At 40.4% G+C, this 18,975-nt stretch overlaps 2 protein-coding genes across 2 annotated transcripts in view; one reads left to right on the forward strand and one right to left on the reverse strand.

Annotated features, from left to right (window-relative positions):
- LOC148055168 (microtubule-associated serine/threonine-protein kinase 4-like) overlaps positions 1 to 18,975 on the reverse strand; it is a 44,910-nt gene that overhangs the window by 14,990 nt on the left and 10,945 nt on the right. Inside the window, 8 exon segments of the mRNA XM_087762397.1 lie at positions 365 to 594; positions 6,654 to 6,789; positions 6,792 to 6,856; positions 8,705 to 8,937; positions 9,040 to 9,167; positions 12,510 to 12,622; positions 12,874 to 12,996; positions 16,059 to 16,160. Coding sequence (XP_087618523.1) covers positions 365 to 594; positions 6,654 to 6,789; positions 6,792 to 6,856; positions 8,705 to 8,937; positions 9,040 to 9,167; positions 12,510 to 12,622; positions 12,874 to 12,996; positions 16,059 to 16,160 — 1,130 coding nt within the window.
- Positions 785 to 3,639, forward strand: LOC148055169 (endogenous retrovirus group K member 24 Gag polyprotein-like). The gene has a single exon (XM_087762580.1). It carries the CDS (start codon positions 1,647 to 1,649, stop codon positions 2,712 to 2,714), a length of 1,068 nt encoding a protein of 355 aa, XP_087618706.1. The 5' UTR covers positions 785 to 1,646; the 3' UTR covers positions 2,715 to 3,639.

Raw genomic sequence — 18,975 nt, forward strand, 5'->3', positions numbered from 1 at the left:
TGCAGAGGGTCAACACCATACGTAGGTACCACTTCTGCCGAAGATGTGCATTATATGGCTTGGGGCAGCCCTACAGCCAACACCGGCCTTGTGCACAGGCACAAATTTCATTCTATGCTGGTTTTGGCTGGGATAGGACTAATTTTCTTCATAGAAGCTAGTATGAGGCTATGTTTTGGATTTGTGCTGAAAACAGTGTTGATAATACAGGGATGTTTTAGTTACTGCTGAGCAGTTTGGCACAACATCACAATTTACACAGTAACTGTCAAGAAACAGATACCATGGATACAAAAGATTAAAAACAAATACATCATTACAGTTTTCTGTGGCTGTATATAAGCAAAAAAAAATATTATCTTACCCAAACAATATGGTGCATAGTGTAGATATTGCTGTCACCCACATAAACCCTGATTGCTCGGATGGTGAAGCCATGCTTTTTTCCTGAACTGCGAATTACTATCGGCTGATGAAGACTTGCAGCAGCAATTGAAGAATCATGTCTGGGGGATAAATCTTGGGAGGATGAAGGATCAGATGATACGGAATGAGGAAACATAGGACTTCCCAAAGGAGAGAAACCAAACACATCTGAAAAAAAAAAAATCTGCGGGAATAAATGAGATTGTGTTTTACTTTGACGAGATGCAGCTGTGCCCTTGAGGCTTGTTACAAACAGGTTCGCAGGAATGCAGCTGTGCCCTTGAGGCTTGTTACAAACAAGCTTGTGAAACTTAGAGGCAGAAAAATAAGGATGAGATTGGATACATCCCTGAAAGAGGAATTCGCGTGCACCACCTTGAAGAACCAATGGGTAATGCTGAGGGGACGCGTGGACGCAAGACAGTAGCCAACAAAATAAGTTTTGCTTGCTCGTGAACACTAGATCATATTATAAAAGGGATAGATTGTAAAAATAAAGTCGTCTTCGCTTGTCTTCGCCTAAATTCATATGCGGAGTCCGTGATTAATTGCCACAAATGGTGACCCCCAACGTGATTCGGTCCTATGACGTGATTCGGTCCCAAGAACCGCAGACGAGAGAGCGGCTGGTGGCAAGCCCAGCTGAACTATATTGCAGCAGACCAGAGAGCTGAACTCTACTGCAGCGGACCAGAGAGCTGCTTGTGGACAATTAATCGCCTCGGGAAAAAGAGGTGAGCAGCTGGGGATGGGAAAATGGGGGCGCAAATGTCCTCGGAAGAAAAAATCTTTTTTGCGTATATTTTTGCGAATCCTTGCAAAAAGGGGCATAAATTATGATGAAGGAAAGGTTCGGTTGTTGTTAACTTGGTTGCGAAAAAACGGGCAACAAGCGAACGCAGTGACCGCGTTCCCGGTGGAGACTTGGGAGGAGGCAGGAAAAGTGTTATGGGAAGCGGCCACCAGGGGGGACAGTAATGCCACAAGTGTTTTGACGACATGGCGTTTACTGAAAGACACTTTAGAACAATTAGAGTCAGACCGAAAGGCTGCAGCTTCTGCTACCGCTCCGGAGCTAACCCCGCAGGGCACGCCAGAAACACCGACATCGGGTTCGTCCTCCGACATGCCCTTGCTCGCGGGTGCTCAGGCTGCACAACCCTCCACACCCCCCCGCGCCGCCACTACCCTCTGCGCCGTTTTCTCCTTCACCTGCTCCTATGGCTTCAACACCTCTGCTAGACCTTCCGATCCCTGCAATCAGTACCCCTCCACTTCCCCGCCCGCCCCCGGCCCCTGCTGCGTTGGCACTCTTACCGCCTTTCTCTACTGCTTCTAATGCCGATACTCCACAAACCCATAATCAATTGCCACCCGAGGAATGGGGGGCATCAGCCGCTGCTGCGAGGTGGCAAAAGACTAGACACCAAGCATTGCAAGAGGGGGATACAGCTTTTTGTTCAGCGATAGCGTGTCCCGTCGTACGCAGCAACGGAAACGTCCCCGATGAGCATGAACCTTTTGGCTATAATGTTTTAAAAGATCTACGACAAACAGTTGCCGCGCATGGACTGGGTTCTCCTTTTACACAATCCCTGCTACAGGGAATATTTACAAATGAAATAGTACCATTTGATATATGCATGCTTACTAATCTTATATTGACCCCAACGCAAAAGGTGATCTTTGAAAGCACCTGGCGTACCGCCTGTCAAAACGCCACAATTATCAATATGCAGCGACAACAAGGTGACCCTTTACAAGGGGCAGGACTCCCACAGCTTATGGGGGATCCGCCGCTAAATCACCCAACGTTACAGGCACGGTTACGACCAGAGATATTAGCACAAGGCAGAGACCTTGCTTTACAGGCATTACTAAGAGTGCCGGATGCCGGAAGAGCGACAAAATCATTTACATTAATAAAGCAAGGGACAGGAGAGGGATGTATCTCATTCTTAGATCGTCTTAAAGAGGCTTTGGAAAAACAAGTCGAAAATGCAGAAGCAAGAGAGGTCCTACTCTTAAAATTAGCCTTTGAAAATGCGAATACAGACTGTAAAAAAGTGCTTTTGCCTCTAAAAAATCCCTCCTTAATGGATATGATAGAAGCTACCCAAAAGGTGGGGTCAATGTCCCATCATATGGAAACATTAGCTACAGCTTTTGCCGCCGCAATGAAAGTACAGAAATCACGTTTCTTCTGTGGAAAAACTGGACATTTTAAAAGAGATTGCCCACACCTAAGAAAAAGAGATACGACGAGCTCTAAACAGATATGGACTTGAAATAGCCCCTGAAAAGGTGCAAAAAACTCAGCCTTGGAAATATCTGGGCTGGAAAATCTTGCAACAAACAATTGAACCTGCAAAAACAAAAAGGGGGAATGCCAGGAGCCACTCCAGCAGACAGACTAAGTAAAGCCGTGTATGTGTTAAACTACCTGAATATGTCTGAAAATAATATTCATGTTATTATCTCTCATTTTCTGTCTCTTCAATCAAAAGATTTAACAGCCACACCACAGAAGGCCCGAGTTTTTACAAAATCGCTACAAACAGGTAAATGGGAAGGTCCTTTTGATCTACTAACCTGGGGCAGAGGGTATGCTTGTGTCTCAACAGATGTAGGACCTAAGTGGGTACCTGCAAGGTGCGTAAGACCGGCTCTTGCATTGGATAACAAGAACGAACAGCAGAAGACACTGAACTCTGAGAAGACTGATGGGGAATGACTTATCAGATAACTCCGAATTAATCCATAAAGCAATCAAAGATTTGAAGTTAGCAAATTACAAGTCAGTGATGGATTTGGTTGGCTGAATCACTTACTAACAAGTTGGGGAATTGGCAGGTGGATAATGTCTCTAATCAAAATGGGTCTTTTCTTGTTACTAATATTTTGCGCTATAATAATGATAGTTTCTTGTCTAGTGTCTTGGGTATAGAAAATGCTACAGAATATGATTAAACAAGCTTTTGTAGTAGAAAAACAAAAAGGGGGATTTGTAGGAATAAATGAGATAGTGTTTTACTTTGACGAGATGCAGCTGTGCCCTTGAGGCTTGTTACAAACAAGTTTGTGAAACTTGGAGGCAGAAAAATAAGGATGAGATTGGATACATCCCTGAAAGAGGAATTTGCATGCACCAGCTTGAAGAACCAATGGGTAACGCTGAGGGGACGCGTGGACGCAAGACAGTAGCCAACGAAATAAGTTTTGCTTGCTCGTGAACACTAGATCATATTATAAAAGGGATAGATTGTAAAAATAAAGTCGTCTTCGCTTGTCTTCACTTGTCTTCGCCTAAACTCATATGCGGAGTCCGTGATTAATTGCCACAAAAATCTGCCTATTAGAGTACATTCTGAGCACACAGACACAGAACAGGGAATCTGCTTAAAGTTTTATGACACCTTTGTGTCAAAATATATCATTGTGTTGGCATAAACACTCTCTCCTCCTCACTCGGTGTGAATCTTAGTGAATGAGAATTTTGACCAACAACCAGATCTTAGAACTAAATTTCTTTCCCCATATCTTAACCCCCATTTTCTTAATGCAAGGATTAACTTGTTAGATGTAGGCTGCCTTTTCCTTTTAGATAGGAAACACACTCATTGCTAACATTGGAAGAACAATTCTCAGTCCTCTTCCTAATAAATACTCACGAAAAGAAAATAAGAGTTTGGTAGCAGATGTCGTTGTGAGTACACCCAAAACCATCCCCCAAATCATCCAGCAGTGCTAAAGAAAGCGTTAGTTGGTCTTTTGGATTCAGTTATATATAAAGACTACTGTACTTAAACCACAATATCTAGTTGGTACATATGACAGTAGCTCACAATGCTTGTACCAAGCCTCCATTTTTCTACATTCTGCTACTACATGCAAGACCACAAGAATTTCTTGCAACAACATCAGTTATGGCTTCGTTTTATTTCATTGTTTTGAAAGCACTCTGTGCTCGTGTTTGTGCAAATGTAAACACAATTGCAGTAGCATAAAACACACTTTGGTGACTCTAACAGGGTGACACCTCTCAAAAGGAATGCAGTCCAGAAACATTCCAGGTTTGGTTTCCTTGCCAAGTGATGTCGTGAGGGTAGCTATGCTTTGTCAGCACAGGTGCTACTCCCTAAATGTGAGTCACCAGAGGCTCCTAGAGATCGATATCACTGGGTTAATGCTGAAATCCCACAGAACAGCCAAGCCCAGAGGGGCTGTCACTGTCACCCTCTGGCTCTGAAACATGCCCAGATCCCTCTGCTTTTGCTATCTGATACGTGTGGGACAAGTCCTGTGACTCTCAGCCACATGACTCGGGTCAGGAACACTGGCCATCTATTGCTGTAGTTTATTTTACTGATAAACATGAATAAGGTAGATTTTTGGAGAGTATTAGGTAGAGCTAACATATAAGATTTTGATTGATATAGATATAAATACAACATTTTTCAGTGTAGGCAAAGCTAAGTTCAGATTTTATAGAACAATGCTGAGATTAAACTGAAAGAAAACCATAGTTTAATAAGCACAGTAACTCAGTCTATACCATCTCTAAACTTAGTGATTCTTACCTGACAGCTGTGAAAGAACTACTAGAATATAAACTGATTAATAACTCTGAGTATTACTTGGCTGTGTAATTATCTGTGTGTATATAATGCTCCTGTGATAGATAATCTCAATAGTTAGCATGCACTGCAGGCCCTCTACAAGCAGAAAAAATAACCATGGTGCTAAATGTTACAGGGGTATACCAAAAAAACCAACCATCTTATGACATTTGGGAGAGAAATATTATTTGGAAGAGAAATATTATTTGGAAGAAAGAGTCTATACAAGGAACAAGCCCAGAGTGTTTGCAAGTCACTCGCAGTTTACAGTGTCGACAATGCCCTGAACAGGCTGGGCACATGTTCACTACCTTTCTCATTGTAAAAATAAAGCCATCTTCATCTCTCACATGCATTTTGTGAGAATGATCATTCACATTCAGACAGCATCACAGAAATGCTAAATATTCTTTTCATTGCCACCTGGCTGTCCTCATTCAAGCAAGAGCAAAATATTCCTCTTTAATCGAAACTCAACATTTTCCTCTTGACTTTTCTCATTAAAGAATACTCATGGTTAGCTGGTAGAATTACAGGTATTGCATAGGAGGCCTATGCTGTTCTTTAAACTGCATGGTGAAGAAGGGTAGAAAACATGAGGTGAATCAGATGGGCCTTTCACCTCTCCAAGGTCTCCAAAACACATGCACGATAGCACTGTGTTTGCTCACCAAGGTATTATGTAGAGCATAGGGCACACGTGCTTTACAATCCAGAGACAGGTGAAGTCTAAGATGTCAACTCTCTCCGCCTCAGAGAGCCAGAACCAACTCTTCAACACTGCGTACAATTCTCCACTAGCCTGAGGACTCAAAGCAACCTGCTGAAGTTACTGTCAAAGCCATCTTTGAACATATGAAGCAAATGCAGGGTTATGTTATCAGACCAGCAGATACTTAAATATTACACCTGAGGTCTAAAAGCAACATATGGCCAGTGTGCAAAGTTGAGACATAATCCTACTTTTGGAAAAAATCCCTGTAAGTTTGGGAAATTTGGACTTTGATTCTGAACCATTACAAAGCGAAGCACCAATGCTTCATCTGGAAACACTCAATACTACTATTATACTTCCACTTATCTATAGCACTATTTCTGGCTTCACATTTTGAGTACTCCATGTAAGCCAATATAGTACAAACAGGAGCCTACAGGCTATTTCCACTTTTGTGACACTTCTCTCTGGCTTATCATCTTTCCTTATGGGAGATGGGAGAGAACTAGTCAGGCTAGTGCTGTTACAGTGTGCTGCTGTAATAAACAGCTATTCGTGGAGATGTACCTAGCGAGCTGCTTAGAACTTAAGCTACAACCCTACTGTAGGATGGGCCAGGACTGAAGCCTGCATCCTGCTGTGCATGCACATGGTCAAACACAAAGTAGTCACCACTAAGCTACAGTTTTGTTTGTCAGAGAAGGTCCCTCAGCTGTAATGTGACCACTGTAACTGGCTGACAAGATGGGACCATCTAGTAACACACGTGAACAACAAGAGAAACAAAAAACCCCTGTAACATAGAATCCATTCTGGACTCTCCAAAATCTTGTATTTACATTGTAAACCATCAAGTATGCACAAATCATAATATTTCAAACAAAAATATTTACCTCCTGGGATCATGAGGGACAAAGCACTCGCAGAAAGGGACTTTGTGACTTTTCCAGAGATGATCTTTATCTCTGAGCTTTCTAATTGCTGATGAGCCATGTGAGATGCAATTTCACTGGGTGGCTTTGAGGAGTTATATCTGTACTGTCCACACTCTCACTTCTTCCATTTATCTGATCTAAGTGCTCTGAAAAACTGCCAACTGTACAAAGAAGAAGGGATAAACACATTGAGGGAAAACTGTGGGTCAGGGAGGGGAAACGGTACAATCGTGAGCTAGGAATTTTTCTTTCTCTCCACAAGTTCATAAAACATTATAGAAATCTGAGTAATTCTTACAGACTTACAGAATGCATTAAGGTTAACAGAATGAATTGAAGCAACAGTTTATGTAGTCACTGACTAAAGTAAAATGTAGACAAAAGCTAAAGCAAGTTTGGTAGCTCAATATGCAGCACTCACCTTAGAGAACTTAATCATACATTTATTTTTCATGTGAACTTTTCCTAAACCAAATGAGAGGCTCCAATCCTACGTAAGTTGCTATCAGCTTAACAACTTTCCCAAAATCATTAAAACACTAAGTAAAGTTTTATTTTTAATTATTATCTTTTGCTTTTATTCTTTGAGTGGTTTTCTACAACACCCATGAGGAGAAAGATACCTGGTACCACAAAACTCAATATTGCAACCACATGAACTTCCACAATACTGAGTGGAAGGAAGGACAACAGCATTTCAAACAATGGAAAAAAAAAATAAAGGCCTTGTGTCATGTGAACAACCTGCAAATGATTTCTTCAAAGATTCAAAGATGTCACAGGAAAGTTGTATGACCTTATGAAACAAGCACCAAGGGTAGGTCGCCTGTTTGAAGACACAGCAGTAATTCCTAGTATTTCTTTAAGGTCACTGAATATCCTGTTGCTAATGGGCCACAGAAAAAAAAATGAAGTTTTTCTTAAGTGTAATTTATAAGTGAGAAGAGAGGAATAGGTGCTTCAAGTTATCACTGCAACTGCTGTGCTAATGCCAACACCACAACATGGGGCTGGGGGGAGTGAGCAGGACTCAGGATACAGCACAGTCAAGATTTTGACAAGGGAAGGAGATGGAAATGGTTGTACAGCTGTATGGGCTTGAGGAAAATGCAGACTACAAGGGCAATTAGGGGTATGGGGACAGAAAGGAGATATAATATAAGGGGTATCTTGAGACAACTCAGTGAGGTACAAAAGAGAAATAAGCTGAAGACAGGTATATGTGGAGAGGAGGTAACTGGAACCTATATATGGACAAATGTGAGACTCATATAGGCCTAGACCTGTGTTAAATATCAGGTCTTCCCACAGTTATACAAAACTCTCCTCTGAAAGCAGAAAACCAGCAGGATACTAGAGCCCTGGATCCTACTGAAATGCATGCAAATACTTGTGCTGGGAGATGGATGCATAAAGGAAATAAATTATTCAAGTAAGGAATTGTTTACAACACTCCCTCCTAGATTCCTAATGACACAAGTGACTTCCACAAGTCAAAGACAACCCTGCCAATTCTGAAAGGCATACATCACTGAGATGTCTTAGTTAAAAGCACACAATGGTACAGCACAGAGTGTTAGAAAACAGCAATACAGATCAGTTGGAATGACTCCAGGATGATCGATCAAAAAAGAAAAAAAAAAATCACCAGCTTTGTCAAGGGAAGGTATAAAAATAGTGCTTTAAGTGCTCAAGGGATCCACAGAAGGATTCCGTAATGTCTCTGTGGCCAAAGTCATAATTTTATTCACTTGCCTAGCAGCCCTCCAGAGTCAGTGAAGTAACATCAAATGTTGGCATTTCCAAAAATGCTGACACTTTCCCATACATATTTTTATGAGATTTTATTAGTTTGAGCCTGAGCCCAAACCAGACCCCCTTTGGGGATGTTTTCTTTTTTAAAGCAGTTCTGAAATGCAGGACTTCTAAATCCATGAATGCTACTGCTAAACAAAGAAGATCCACAACTGTTTCTAACATCATCATTCAAGAGACCCACTGTGAATTACCTGATAATGTGGAGCTGCTGATCGTACTTGCTGGAGTGGTTACTTCAGGTTTGTCTTGCACTATTTCCTCACTCACAAACGCAGGCTTTTCCTGTTCCTCCCGAGGTCCCACTAAGCAGGTGGAATCATCGTGTTCTCCTTCGGTTGATATGGCCAACTTCGGAAGCAAACCAGAACTGTGTCAGTGCCTACTACTCTCAGTGTCAGAGGAGATGGATGTAGATACTTGTTGTCTGCATTAAAAATAAGCAAACTCTCATGCAGTTATTGAGATGAGGAGGCCTGCTACCTGACAAGCAGGACGTGGACCACTTCCAGCGCCTCATTCTACTTACGTTTCAGAGTATTCTGAACTCCAGCTTAAAGATTCCAAAGGCGGCAATGTTATGCTTTTTGGTTCATCTCCTGCATCTTCCTTTTCTTCACCTTGCATTTGAGTGATTTGATCTATGCTACTAAAAACCTATTACAGATACAAAAAGCAACAAGAAAAACCCCAACTCATCACAGACATATTTGACATAAAGATATGCAGGAAAGTATATTTCAGGTGGTACTCTGCATGTTCTAAATGCTTATACAGTATTTCAGAGTGTATACTTCAAACTTCTTGAGCCTTTTTAAATTTCCAAGAGTTTGTGTTCTTAAAATGCTTTCCTATTTTGCTTTCTTGGCTCCTCACATAAAGGGTCATGAATAACATCTCTTCTCTTTAAGAATTCATCAGCTTTCTCCCCATTTCACTGTGTGAACCACGAGACTACAAACAAAATTCATAGCCTTGGGGGCTCTAGGTCACAGGATCAATGCACATCTTGGATTAATTCACAACCATAAAGTCAGTCAATAAAAAAACCCAACAACTAACCTTAACCCTAAGATACTGGCTTAATATCTACCAGTCAGGTGTGGAAAGCAGAAAAATGAATCTGAATTGACTTTGAAGTTAAGAATAAATTACTTGGCTAAAAGATTTAGAAAAAAATAAACTCTGATCTTTGCAAGTCTGTTGTTTGCTTAGCTGACAAATCACATACAGAAACTGTCAGCTGTATATTCAACAGTCTGAGAGGCACAGCTAGAGATGCAATAACATAATGACATTAACAAACCAAACTATTACTGTAGTACAGAGCTTTCAAAAGGACAGAAGTTCACAGAATCACAGAATAAGGTTGGAATGCACTTCTGCAGGTCATCTAGTCCACCCCCCCTGCTCAAGCAGTGTCACCTAGAGCTGGTTGCCCAGGACCATGTCCAGATGGCTTTTGAAGATCTCCAAGGATGGAGACTCCACAGCCTCTCTGGACAACCTGTGCTAGTGCTCGATAACCCTCACAGTAAAAAAGTGTTTCCTTCCTTTCCAGGTCCCTGCTGACTGGAAGCCAGTCAATGTTATTCCAATTTACAAGAAGGACGAGAGGGAAGACCCAGGAAACTACAGACCTGTTAGTCTAACCTGGAAAAATTATGGAGCAGATCATACTGGGTACTACTGAAAGGCATTTAAAGAACAATGCAATCATCAGGCACAGTCAACATGGGTTCACGAAGGGAAAGTCCTGTTTAACTAATTGATAAGGTCACACACCTAGTGGGTTTTCTGGATTTTAGTAAGGCTTTTGATAACTGTCCATCACAGAATCCTTCTGGACAAGTTGTCCAACTGTGGGATGAGCAGGTACACAGTGCGCTGGGTGAAGAACTGGCTGAATGGCAGGGCTCAAAGGGTTGTAGTGAATGGGGCTACATCTGGCTGGTGACTGGTCACCAGCGGTGTTCCTCAGGGTTCAATTCTAGGGCCAGTTCTGTTTAATATTTTTATCAACAATCTAGATGCAGGAGTTGAATGCACCATTAGCAAGTTTGCTGATGATACTAAACTGGGAGGTGCTGTTGACTCTCTTGAGGGACAAGAGGCCTTGCAGAGGGATCAAGATAGATTAGAGCATTGGGCTATGATTAATGGGATGAAATTTAACAAGAACAAATGCCGGATTCTGCACCTAGGACGGAGTAATGCCAGGCACAAGTATAAATTGGGAGAGGAGTGGCTGGAGAACAGCACTGCAGAAAGGGATCTGGAGGTGCTGGTTGACAGCAGGCTCAATATGAGTCAGCAGTGTGCCCTGGCAGCCAAGAGGGCAAACTGCATCCTGGGGTGCATCAAACACAGTATAACCAACCGGTCAAGAGAGGCGATTAACCTGCTGTATTCAGCGATGGTGCAGCCTCACCTTGAGTACTGTGTGCAGTTCCAGGCCCCACAATTTAAGAAGGATGTGAAGGTCCTTGAATGCATCCAGAAGAGGGGAAACAAAGCCGGTGAAAGGGCTGGAAGGCATGTCCTATGAGGAGTGGCTAAGGACTCTGGGCTTGTTTAGTTTGGAGAAAAGAAGGCTGAGGGGCAACCTCATTGCTCTCTACAGCTTCCTGAGGAGGGGAAGTGGAGAGGGAGGTGCTGATCTCTTCTCCCAGGTATCCAGTGACAGGACACATGGGAACGGTTCAAAGCTGCATCAGGGGAGGTTTAGAGTTGACATTAGGAAGCATTTCTTTACTGAGAGGGTGGTCAAACACTGGAACAGGCTTCCTAGAGAGGTGGTTGATGCCCCAAGCCTGTCAATGTTTAAGAGGCATTTCGACAATGCCCTTAATGATAGGCTTTAACTTTTGGTCAGCCCTGAAGTGGTCAGGCAGTTGGACTAGATTGTCATTGTAGGTTCCTTCCAACTGACCTATTCTATTCTATTATCTGCAGACAGAACTTCCTGTGTTTCAGTTTGTGCCCATTGCCTCTCATCCAAGTTATCTCCAAAGAGACTGCGTCATTTACCAGCATCTGAATTTGAAACATGCCACCAAGTCAAAATAAGGAGTTTACATAGAATGAGGATAACTACATCCACAATTCCTGTCTCTGCTCCTCCATGCTATCGCAGATATAATACATATGTGGTACTGCAGAGCCAGTATAAAATCCACCAATTAAGCCAGGACAAACAAGATATAAACACAGAATTTCAAAATACCTTTAAACAGTTCCTAAAGTAGGTTAAAGTATTTTTTTAATAGAAAGCTTTTGAAAAATCACTGCTGCCTACTATGTAAGACTATGCACGCTCATTAGGCATTCTACTTCTTAATCCATTATTTCCTGCCAGTTTTTCTTCCATAGTATTTCCTGAACATGTCCACTCTGCTCCTACTGGCGTCTCTTGTCCAGCAATAATTAGCTCTCATCTCAACTACTATAGTACCCTTTGGACAGTCAGATTTACCTTCAATTCACAGCATTCAAATCACTCCTTCAAATCCACATTTCTCCTTGACCTAATCACATGCTAACCACTACTTTTCTTTTTCCTTACAGTCTAATGTCATTTAATTAATCTCTACTATAGGCTAGTACTGGAATCTTTGTTATGCCATTGCCTGCAAGATACCCAGGACACAATTGGAGCAACATGCAAACTATGTACAAAGAAAACCAACATAAGGAACATGCATTAGCATTTAACAGAACAGTTTCCCTAAAATTTCTCTTATGCTATCATGAATTTTCTACAGAAAATATCAAACTATTTACATAATTTTCTATTACCTTCTTAAGGATTCAAGAAATAACTTTCCTACAGAATCTTCCCATGTTTTGATTTAATGGTATTCATTTCATTCTTGCTCAATTTCAGTTAACATTTCTTGAAGAAACAATGCCATAAACACCTCTTCCATATGTAACATTTCCAAACTCTACAAAAGTAGCAAAATGTTTATGTACACATTATAGCAATTTTTTACTTACTTTTGAAAATCTGTGTGAACATGAGGAAAACTGTCTTATCTCCAAATTAAAATCTTCATAATTTGTATCATCTTCTTCCTCAGTTTCCATATGGTGGTATTTCTCAGAACGAGCTACAGACAAGGGAAATAAAGTATTTGAATTTATCAGGAAGAATGGGTACCAAGTTTTAATATTAACTAAAAGCATAATTTTATTCTTAAGATTATTTCTCCTGAAACATCAAACAACCAGTGAAATTACACAGCTGCCAATGGTTCTGATAAAGGAGATTTTCAAAGCGGTAAGCAAACACAAAAGTCAAAGACAGTGATTATTTAAACAAGGTGTTCATCACATTTTTTTAATACCATCTAATACCTACTGTCAAAATAACTTGTGTCATCTTCAGACTCCAATTGTGGAATAAATTCTGCTTTCTGCCTCAGCAGACTATTCCAGTCAAGGCTCCTGAAGAACTGATGCTGCTTTACTTCATATGCACCACCTGGGGGAGACAGAGAAAAACGCTGAGCAAATGATACCAAATCCTCTGACATTAATTCAACTAAATCCCTGGTCAAAAAATGCAAATTAGCATAGAAAGGCATAATCATCACTTCAGGCAGGAACATCTACTACCCATTCCCACTAGAATCTCCCCTAAACCTGTCAGAGCACCTCCCTATCCCTGTTTTGTTGCTGCCATTTCTTTAACAGTGGTGACGTTGCTTTATCTTCTTCTTCCCCTTTTTAACATTTCTATTTTTCTGGCTAGGGTAATTATTATCTATGAGCTACACATTAGTCAGAAGCATCAGATGTAGTAGTAGTTGTCATCAAAATGTAAATATGTGCATTAGATGAGTAAGTACAAATTAGAAAGTAACGAAGAATGATTCTTAATAGTTGCTCAATGTAAATACCATTGCTGATCAGGAGCTCCTTTTGATGTTTTATGGCAATAATACACAATTCTATAGGAAATACCTTATCATTTAGCTTCTTATGGATTACTGCCTTGGATTACTACTTATCATAATGTGTGTTAAACAACTACACTACTTTCAAGTTAAGAAACAACTATAAGAACACAATGAAGTACTGGAATTTTTGTCCTGGGAAGGTGGGAGGGGATGTTATTAATAAGCATAAATGTAATTCTAAAAACTGAACAGATAACCTACAGCGGCAAGAGTTACTGCCAACTTGATACTGTGTGTAAACTTCCCTGTGTCAAAGCTAAGTCAGGAGAGAGCCATAGAAAAAGCGTGAAGTCTCCAGGACTGGTCTCTAAGTCAGTGTCAAGATTTCTAGGTTGGGTTCTTTGCTTTTCTGACTGTACCAGGGAAAAATTCATAAAAGCCAAATCTTCCCAAAGGAAACCAAAATCACATCTAATTGTAAGTCACTAGCCAAGGAGTGAACATTTCTCTGAACACAGTAATGGAACATTACGGCAGAATTGTGTAATTCTTGACTAGGTATCAGACACTTCAAAAACCCAAAGAAGTCTTTTTTCTGTCATTTTCTTTCTTCAAAAGAAGTGTAGTATCTCTCTCTCTCTTCTTTCAACTTGACTATGCCACTCGGGTCTCCTGAGCAAATACACAATTACAATTTTCATGAAGTGTTATGCAGCTAGCTAATACGTATTAGATAAGACTGTCATTTGAAATACATGGTGGAGCCTGGGATAAATCATGCTATTTTCCAGTGGCCCTATGGGACCTGTCATGTTGCAGCCTCTGTTTCTGTGAGTTGCTTCTGACACTTAAAAAAAACTTTGTTGTGGTTTCTAAACACCCCTCTGTGCTTCAAAGAAATGGCTGCCCGATTGCCTTCTTTGGACTGCCAGCTCTTGAGAAACCACAAACAGTTGAAAGAAATCAGCCTGTAAACAAACTGCAGAGATGCTCTGTGTGGCAGCACTGATCATTACAGGACTTAAGCCAGCCTCATTCTAGCCAATTCGCTTTCTCAACCAGCTGTAGCAAAACAGAGGCAGAATTTGCAATCCACTTGTGATCCAGCCTCTCACAGGGTGACAGTCTTGCATTAATGCTATGTTTACCAGGAAAAAGCATCCTGGCAATAAAACGACAATGCCTGAAAGAAGTATACTTAAAACAAGGGAATGGATCTAGTTGTGGCTCTTCATTTTGCCTTTAGCAGTAGTGCCCTCTGCAGCAGATGAAGCAGGTGGCAAGTGGAGAAGCTGACTGGGGCATGATACCTCCCTCACTCTTATCTTATTCAACATGGGGCAAGAGAGAACAACAAACTTTGCTGGATGCCACTTACTCCAGACCATCAGCTACAGTGAAGTCTTAGTCCCAGATGCTCAGGGAGCAAGGGACATGCAGTTCACTCATCTGTCATGTCACCATGTCCCAAAGGAAGACCTGTCACTTGGACCACATCAATAGTACTTGGAGTCTGGGTTATACGTTCCCCTGAGTGGATGTGGTAAGGCCAGTTATGAACCGATTCCTAAAGCTCCTTTTTATGTTAGCTCTAAAAATATGCATTGAAATCTGACTGCTGGACTCAGTTTTGCCAGCAATTTTCCAAATACTGTCACGCTGACTCAACCTGCCACTTGGTTTCCTTAGCGTCCCCAATATATTTATAGTCATGGCATACAGTATTCACTATAAATAAAAATATGGCTTTATATTCAGCTCTTTTACGTAGGAGGCCTTTTTTGCTGTGTTTACACAGTGCTGTGCCCAATAAGATGGCAGTCAGTGACTAGGGCTCCCATACATTAGCACTTTAAAAATCATGTGCAATATTCTTCATTACTGCCTCGCACCCAAATTCCCAAATAAATCCTGCTCCATCAACTAACAAATAAACTCTGTTACATAAATGCACAGTGCTTTCATTAGCCTATGCAGGCTCACTGCTCCTAATACCACATGCCAGGTTCTTCACTTGAAATGGAACGAGCAAAGCACTGAATGACTACAGTGGAATAAGCTGGCAGCTTGCATTCTCACCGATATCCATTTACTTACTCCTTAATATTCACACTTTTGGTTTTATTCTTTTTCATGCAAGGCAGCAGTGCTGAATGAGAATGACAAGACCTTTCACAAGACAACTTCAGAATTTCTGAATAATTAGTTCGAGTACTCATCAACCACCCTAAAGCGTGGAGGAACTAATTTGCCAGGTTAAGATACTTCTGGAAAAAGAAGCATCAGTTGTGTATTGTTTCCCCTTCTCTGTTTCTGTGTTTAGTTATTTAATACTGTATTCATGAAGGAACCCCATCCAATGGTTAACTGGGTCTTTGAGAGGTTTCTGTTTTACCTGTCAAAGTAAGAGAAGAATAAATGCAAACGACCACATGTAAACTCCACAAAAGGACAGTCATCATCTTGTTAAGCTCATATTACTGGTTTGAATCTATAAAATACCCTCTGCTATAATGACATGTTGTCATGCTACTTGCCCTGACAGATGTTTCCTGGGTAAAACAAATAGGTGAACAAAAGCTTCCAATGCTGAATGTAGAAGCTATTTCTAGCACACTAACAATTTAAAATAGTGCCTCCTAACCTGTTCCCAGTCTTTCCAAAGGATTCTGCCTGAGCAGCAGGGTAATCAGATCCTGGGCATCTGGAGGTGGTGCTTCATCCTTTTCAGGCCAGTTGATTTCATCTAGCAAAACAGAAAGTTTTTTGTTATTATTTAAGTCTGATCCCAACATTCAGCAGAAACTGTGAAAGCTCTCCTAGTGAGCTAGCAATAAAGTCAGAGTTAAGGCAACTTTTTCAAGTTGCTCTCTTGCATACCAATTACTTCTAATTTTAATACTCTCTATACAGACTCCATAAACATATTTTTATGGTCCCATTTTCCTCGGAAGTATCCTTTAACCCAAAACAGTGTTTAACAACAGAATACAGGAATGCTTGGCTCATGGAAAACTCTTGCAAAACACTAGCATACTCATATGCTGTCCCGTCCTCCCCCTCCAGTCGTCATGGTTTAAATTTTAGTTCTGTTCCACAGAAACTGCTGATAAGATGGACACAGTTGACCTGACTGACCAAGCAGTCACTGCTCACATCTGTAATCCTTCTCTAATGCTAGTAGATTCATTGAAGTCATTACTCCCATGACTAAGGGCTGAAGTATTGGACTCTGTTCTGGAGAGATACATACCAATGCAGCTTTTTTCCAAGTCTCTCATACTTCAGAGGAAAAAAACCTCACTCTACTGACTCTTATACTACTAAAGCTTTTGCACTTCATAGCAAGTTGCACCTAAATCTTGCAGACAAGATATTAAGCCCTGCAGCATCCAGGTAAGGCTGAACAAAAATTCTGCCTAAGCTTCATTTAAATTAAACATGGAAAATTGTGCCAGTTTCAATATGAACATGAACTTTATAAAAGCTTACACAGCAAGTTTTTTCTGATTTTTAGCAGAAGCTGGCTCTACAAATGTAATATATTGCAGGTTTAGACAAAACTCTGCAGAAGTTTCTTGGTAGGTACAAGGATTTTGGCATCAGAGAAGCAGAATGCTAGAAGCTCAGGAAATACAGACGACTTAAGGATTTTATTGTAATTATATGATTTAGATTTTTCCTTCAAAATGATCATCATTGGAGAAATAATGATCAGAAGCTACACATGAGATTAATCTTTGCATTTCAGACTTAAAGAAAGGTACTAAAATAAACAGGCATGAAATGTAACCTGTTTCTGGAAGGTTATTTTTAACCATGATCGTTTTAGGCATCTAAGTTTACACTGAGGCCTCCCATGGTTGTACTCATACAACTTGGGGGAAGGAAAGGCAACCTACAACGAAGAAGAAAGGAGATAAAATGAGGGGGCAAGATTTTAAAGTAGATTTTCAAGTAGAATGTAGATTTCACCCACAGAAACTGGAATAAAAGTCTATGCTATATAGTTTGGATTCTGTAACATGGCTTTTACAGTTGAATACAAGGGGACTATATATGTTAGCACAGGAATCTTATCCAACAAAAGTTCTCCTGCAGATATTGACAGTAAGAATGATTTCAGTAAGGATAAAAAAAAAAGCCTGACAAGTTAACATCAAAACAAGAAACTAAGCTGACCAACAGTCTTGGAGAGTGAGTGGGAATGGATCAGGTTTACAAACATACGCTTCTACAGATAATTTCTGGAAGATAAATGGACACATTCAAACAGATAAAGTTATTTACATAAGTATCAGCTAGATTGTAACACATGACAATTTGGCTTATGAAATATAAAATTAATGCAACATGTGAAATAAAGTCTAAAGTGCAAATTTTGTCATTGATTTTAGACTGCTCCCTCCCCTCCTCCCAGTCAGAGAGCATAAAGATAAAAACACATGTGCATGTGTCTGGAAATGCAATAAAAACATGAGTTATTTCCATGTTTGCCTGCCTACACCTTCTACTGCAGTTTAAACCTGATTTGGAAAATAAAGCATGAATATGCATTGCAGCCGTGAGGCATCCAGAACAAAGCCAGAATTTGCTGCTCGTGTTAATTAAACAGTTGATTCTCCTTGCCACTCAGGCCATGGTGTATCACATCAGAAAACAGCATCGTTATAAATCCATAAACAGCTAGGATGTTGTATAAAGAGGTCATATACTAGAGGCAACTCACAAATCTATTTCGTTACCATTTACAAACATGCCTGCCTTTCAACTTCAGAGATGGAGGAAAGCGAGATGATGACAGAGTGTCTCCTTATGAACAACAGGGGATTTGTTGCATTCTCAGAGAACAAGGAACTGGAGGTGTGGTTAGTTTTGTTTCTATTGGGTTTTTTTGGTTGGTTGGTTGGTTGGGTTTTTTTGGTCTTTTAAACAGACCATAAAACAGACTAGGAAATATTCAGTAACAGAGGTGCCATTCTGTTAAACTTTTGGCATAAATAGAGGCCCTCTACATCTATCCATCTGGGAAATTTATGGAAACAGCAGGTAGGATAGTAAACGATTCTGTTTAATTATCATTCAGTTTTGCCACAAGCCGCATAATAATACTTAGGGTCAGCTTGCAGGTTAAGATCTAAAAGGTTATTGAATTTTAAATGAAATAACAGCTGTTACAGGAATAACATTACACTACAACAGTCACCAATTAAATCATTAACAATCTGTGAACTGAATTTGTTTCATTCTCTTTCTCATTATTTATTATTCGGGAGTAATTTGTTTTAGGGTTTTATTACATCTTTGTTAATGTCTTCATTGTGCTATGAGGCATTTTCCCATTTATGCAAATTTATGTTAACTGTTTCTTCTCTGGTGTAATTTCTCTACTAAAGACTGAAAACACTGTGCCATAGTGGCATGACTTTTCTACTAATACTGCTTTTCTTTTTCAAACAGTATAGTTTAATCATTGCACTTTACTGCATTTCTGTACTCAGCAACAATATACGGTAAATTCAGCTTTTAATCCAAATTTATTCTTATTGCTTTGACGGCAA

Source organism: Nipponia nippon, unplaced genomic scaffold (assembly GCF_047370975.1).
Source record: "Nipponia nippon isolate SJK-2023a ecotype South Korea unplaced genomic scaffold, ASM4737097v1 scaffold_26, whole genome shotgun sequence".
Classification (NCBI taxonomy): domain Eukaryota; kingdom Metazoa; phylum Chordata; class Aves; order Pelecaniformes; family Threskiornithidae; genus Nipponia; species Nipponia nippon.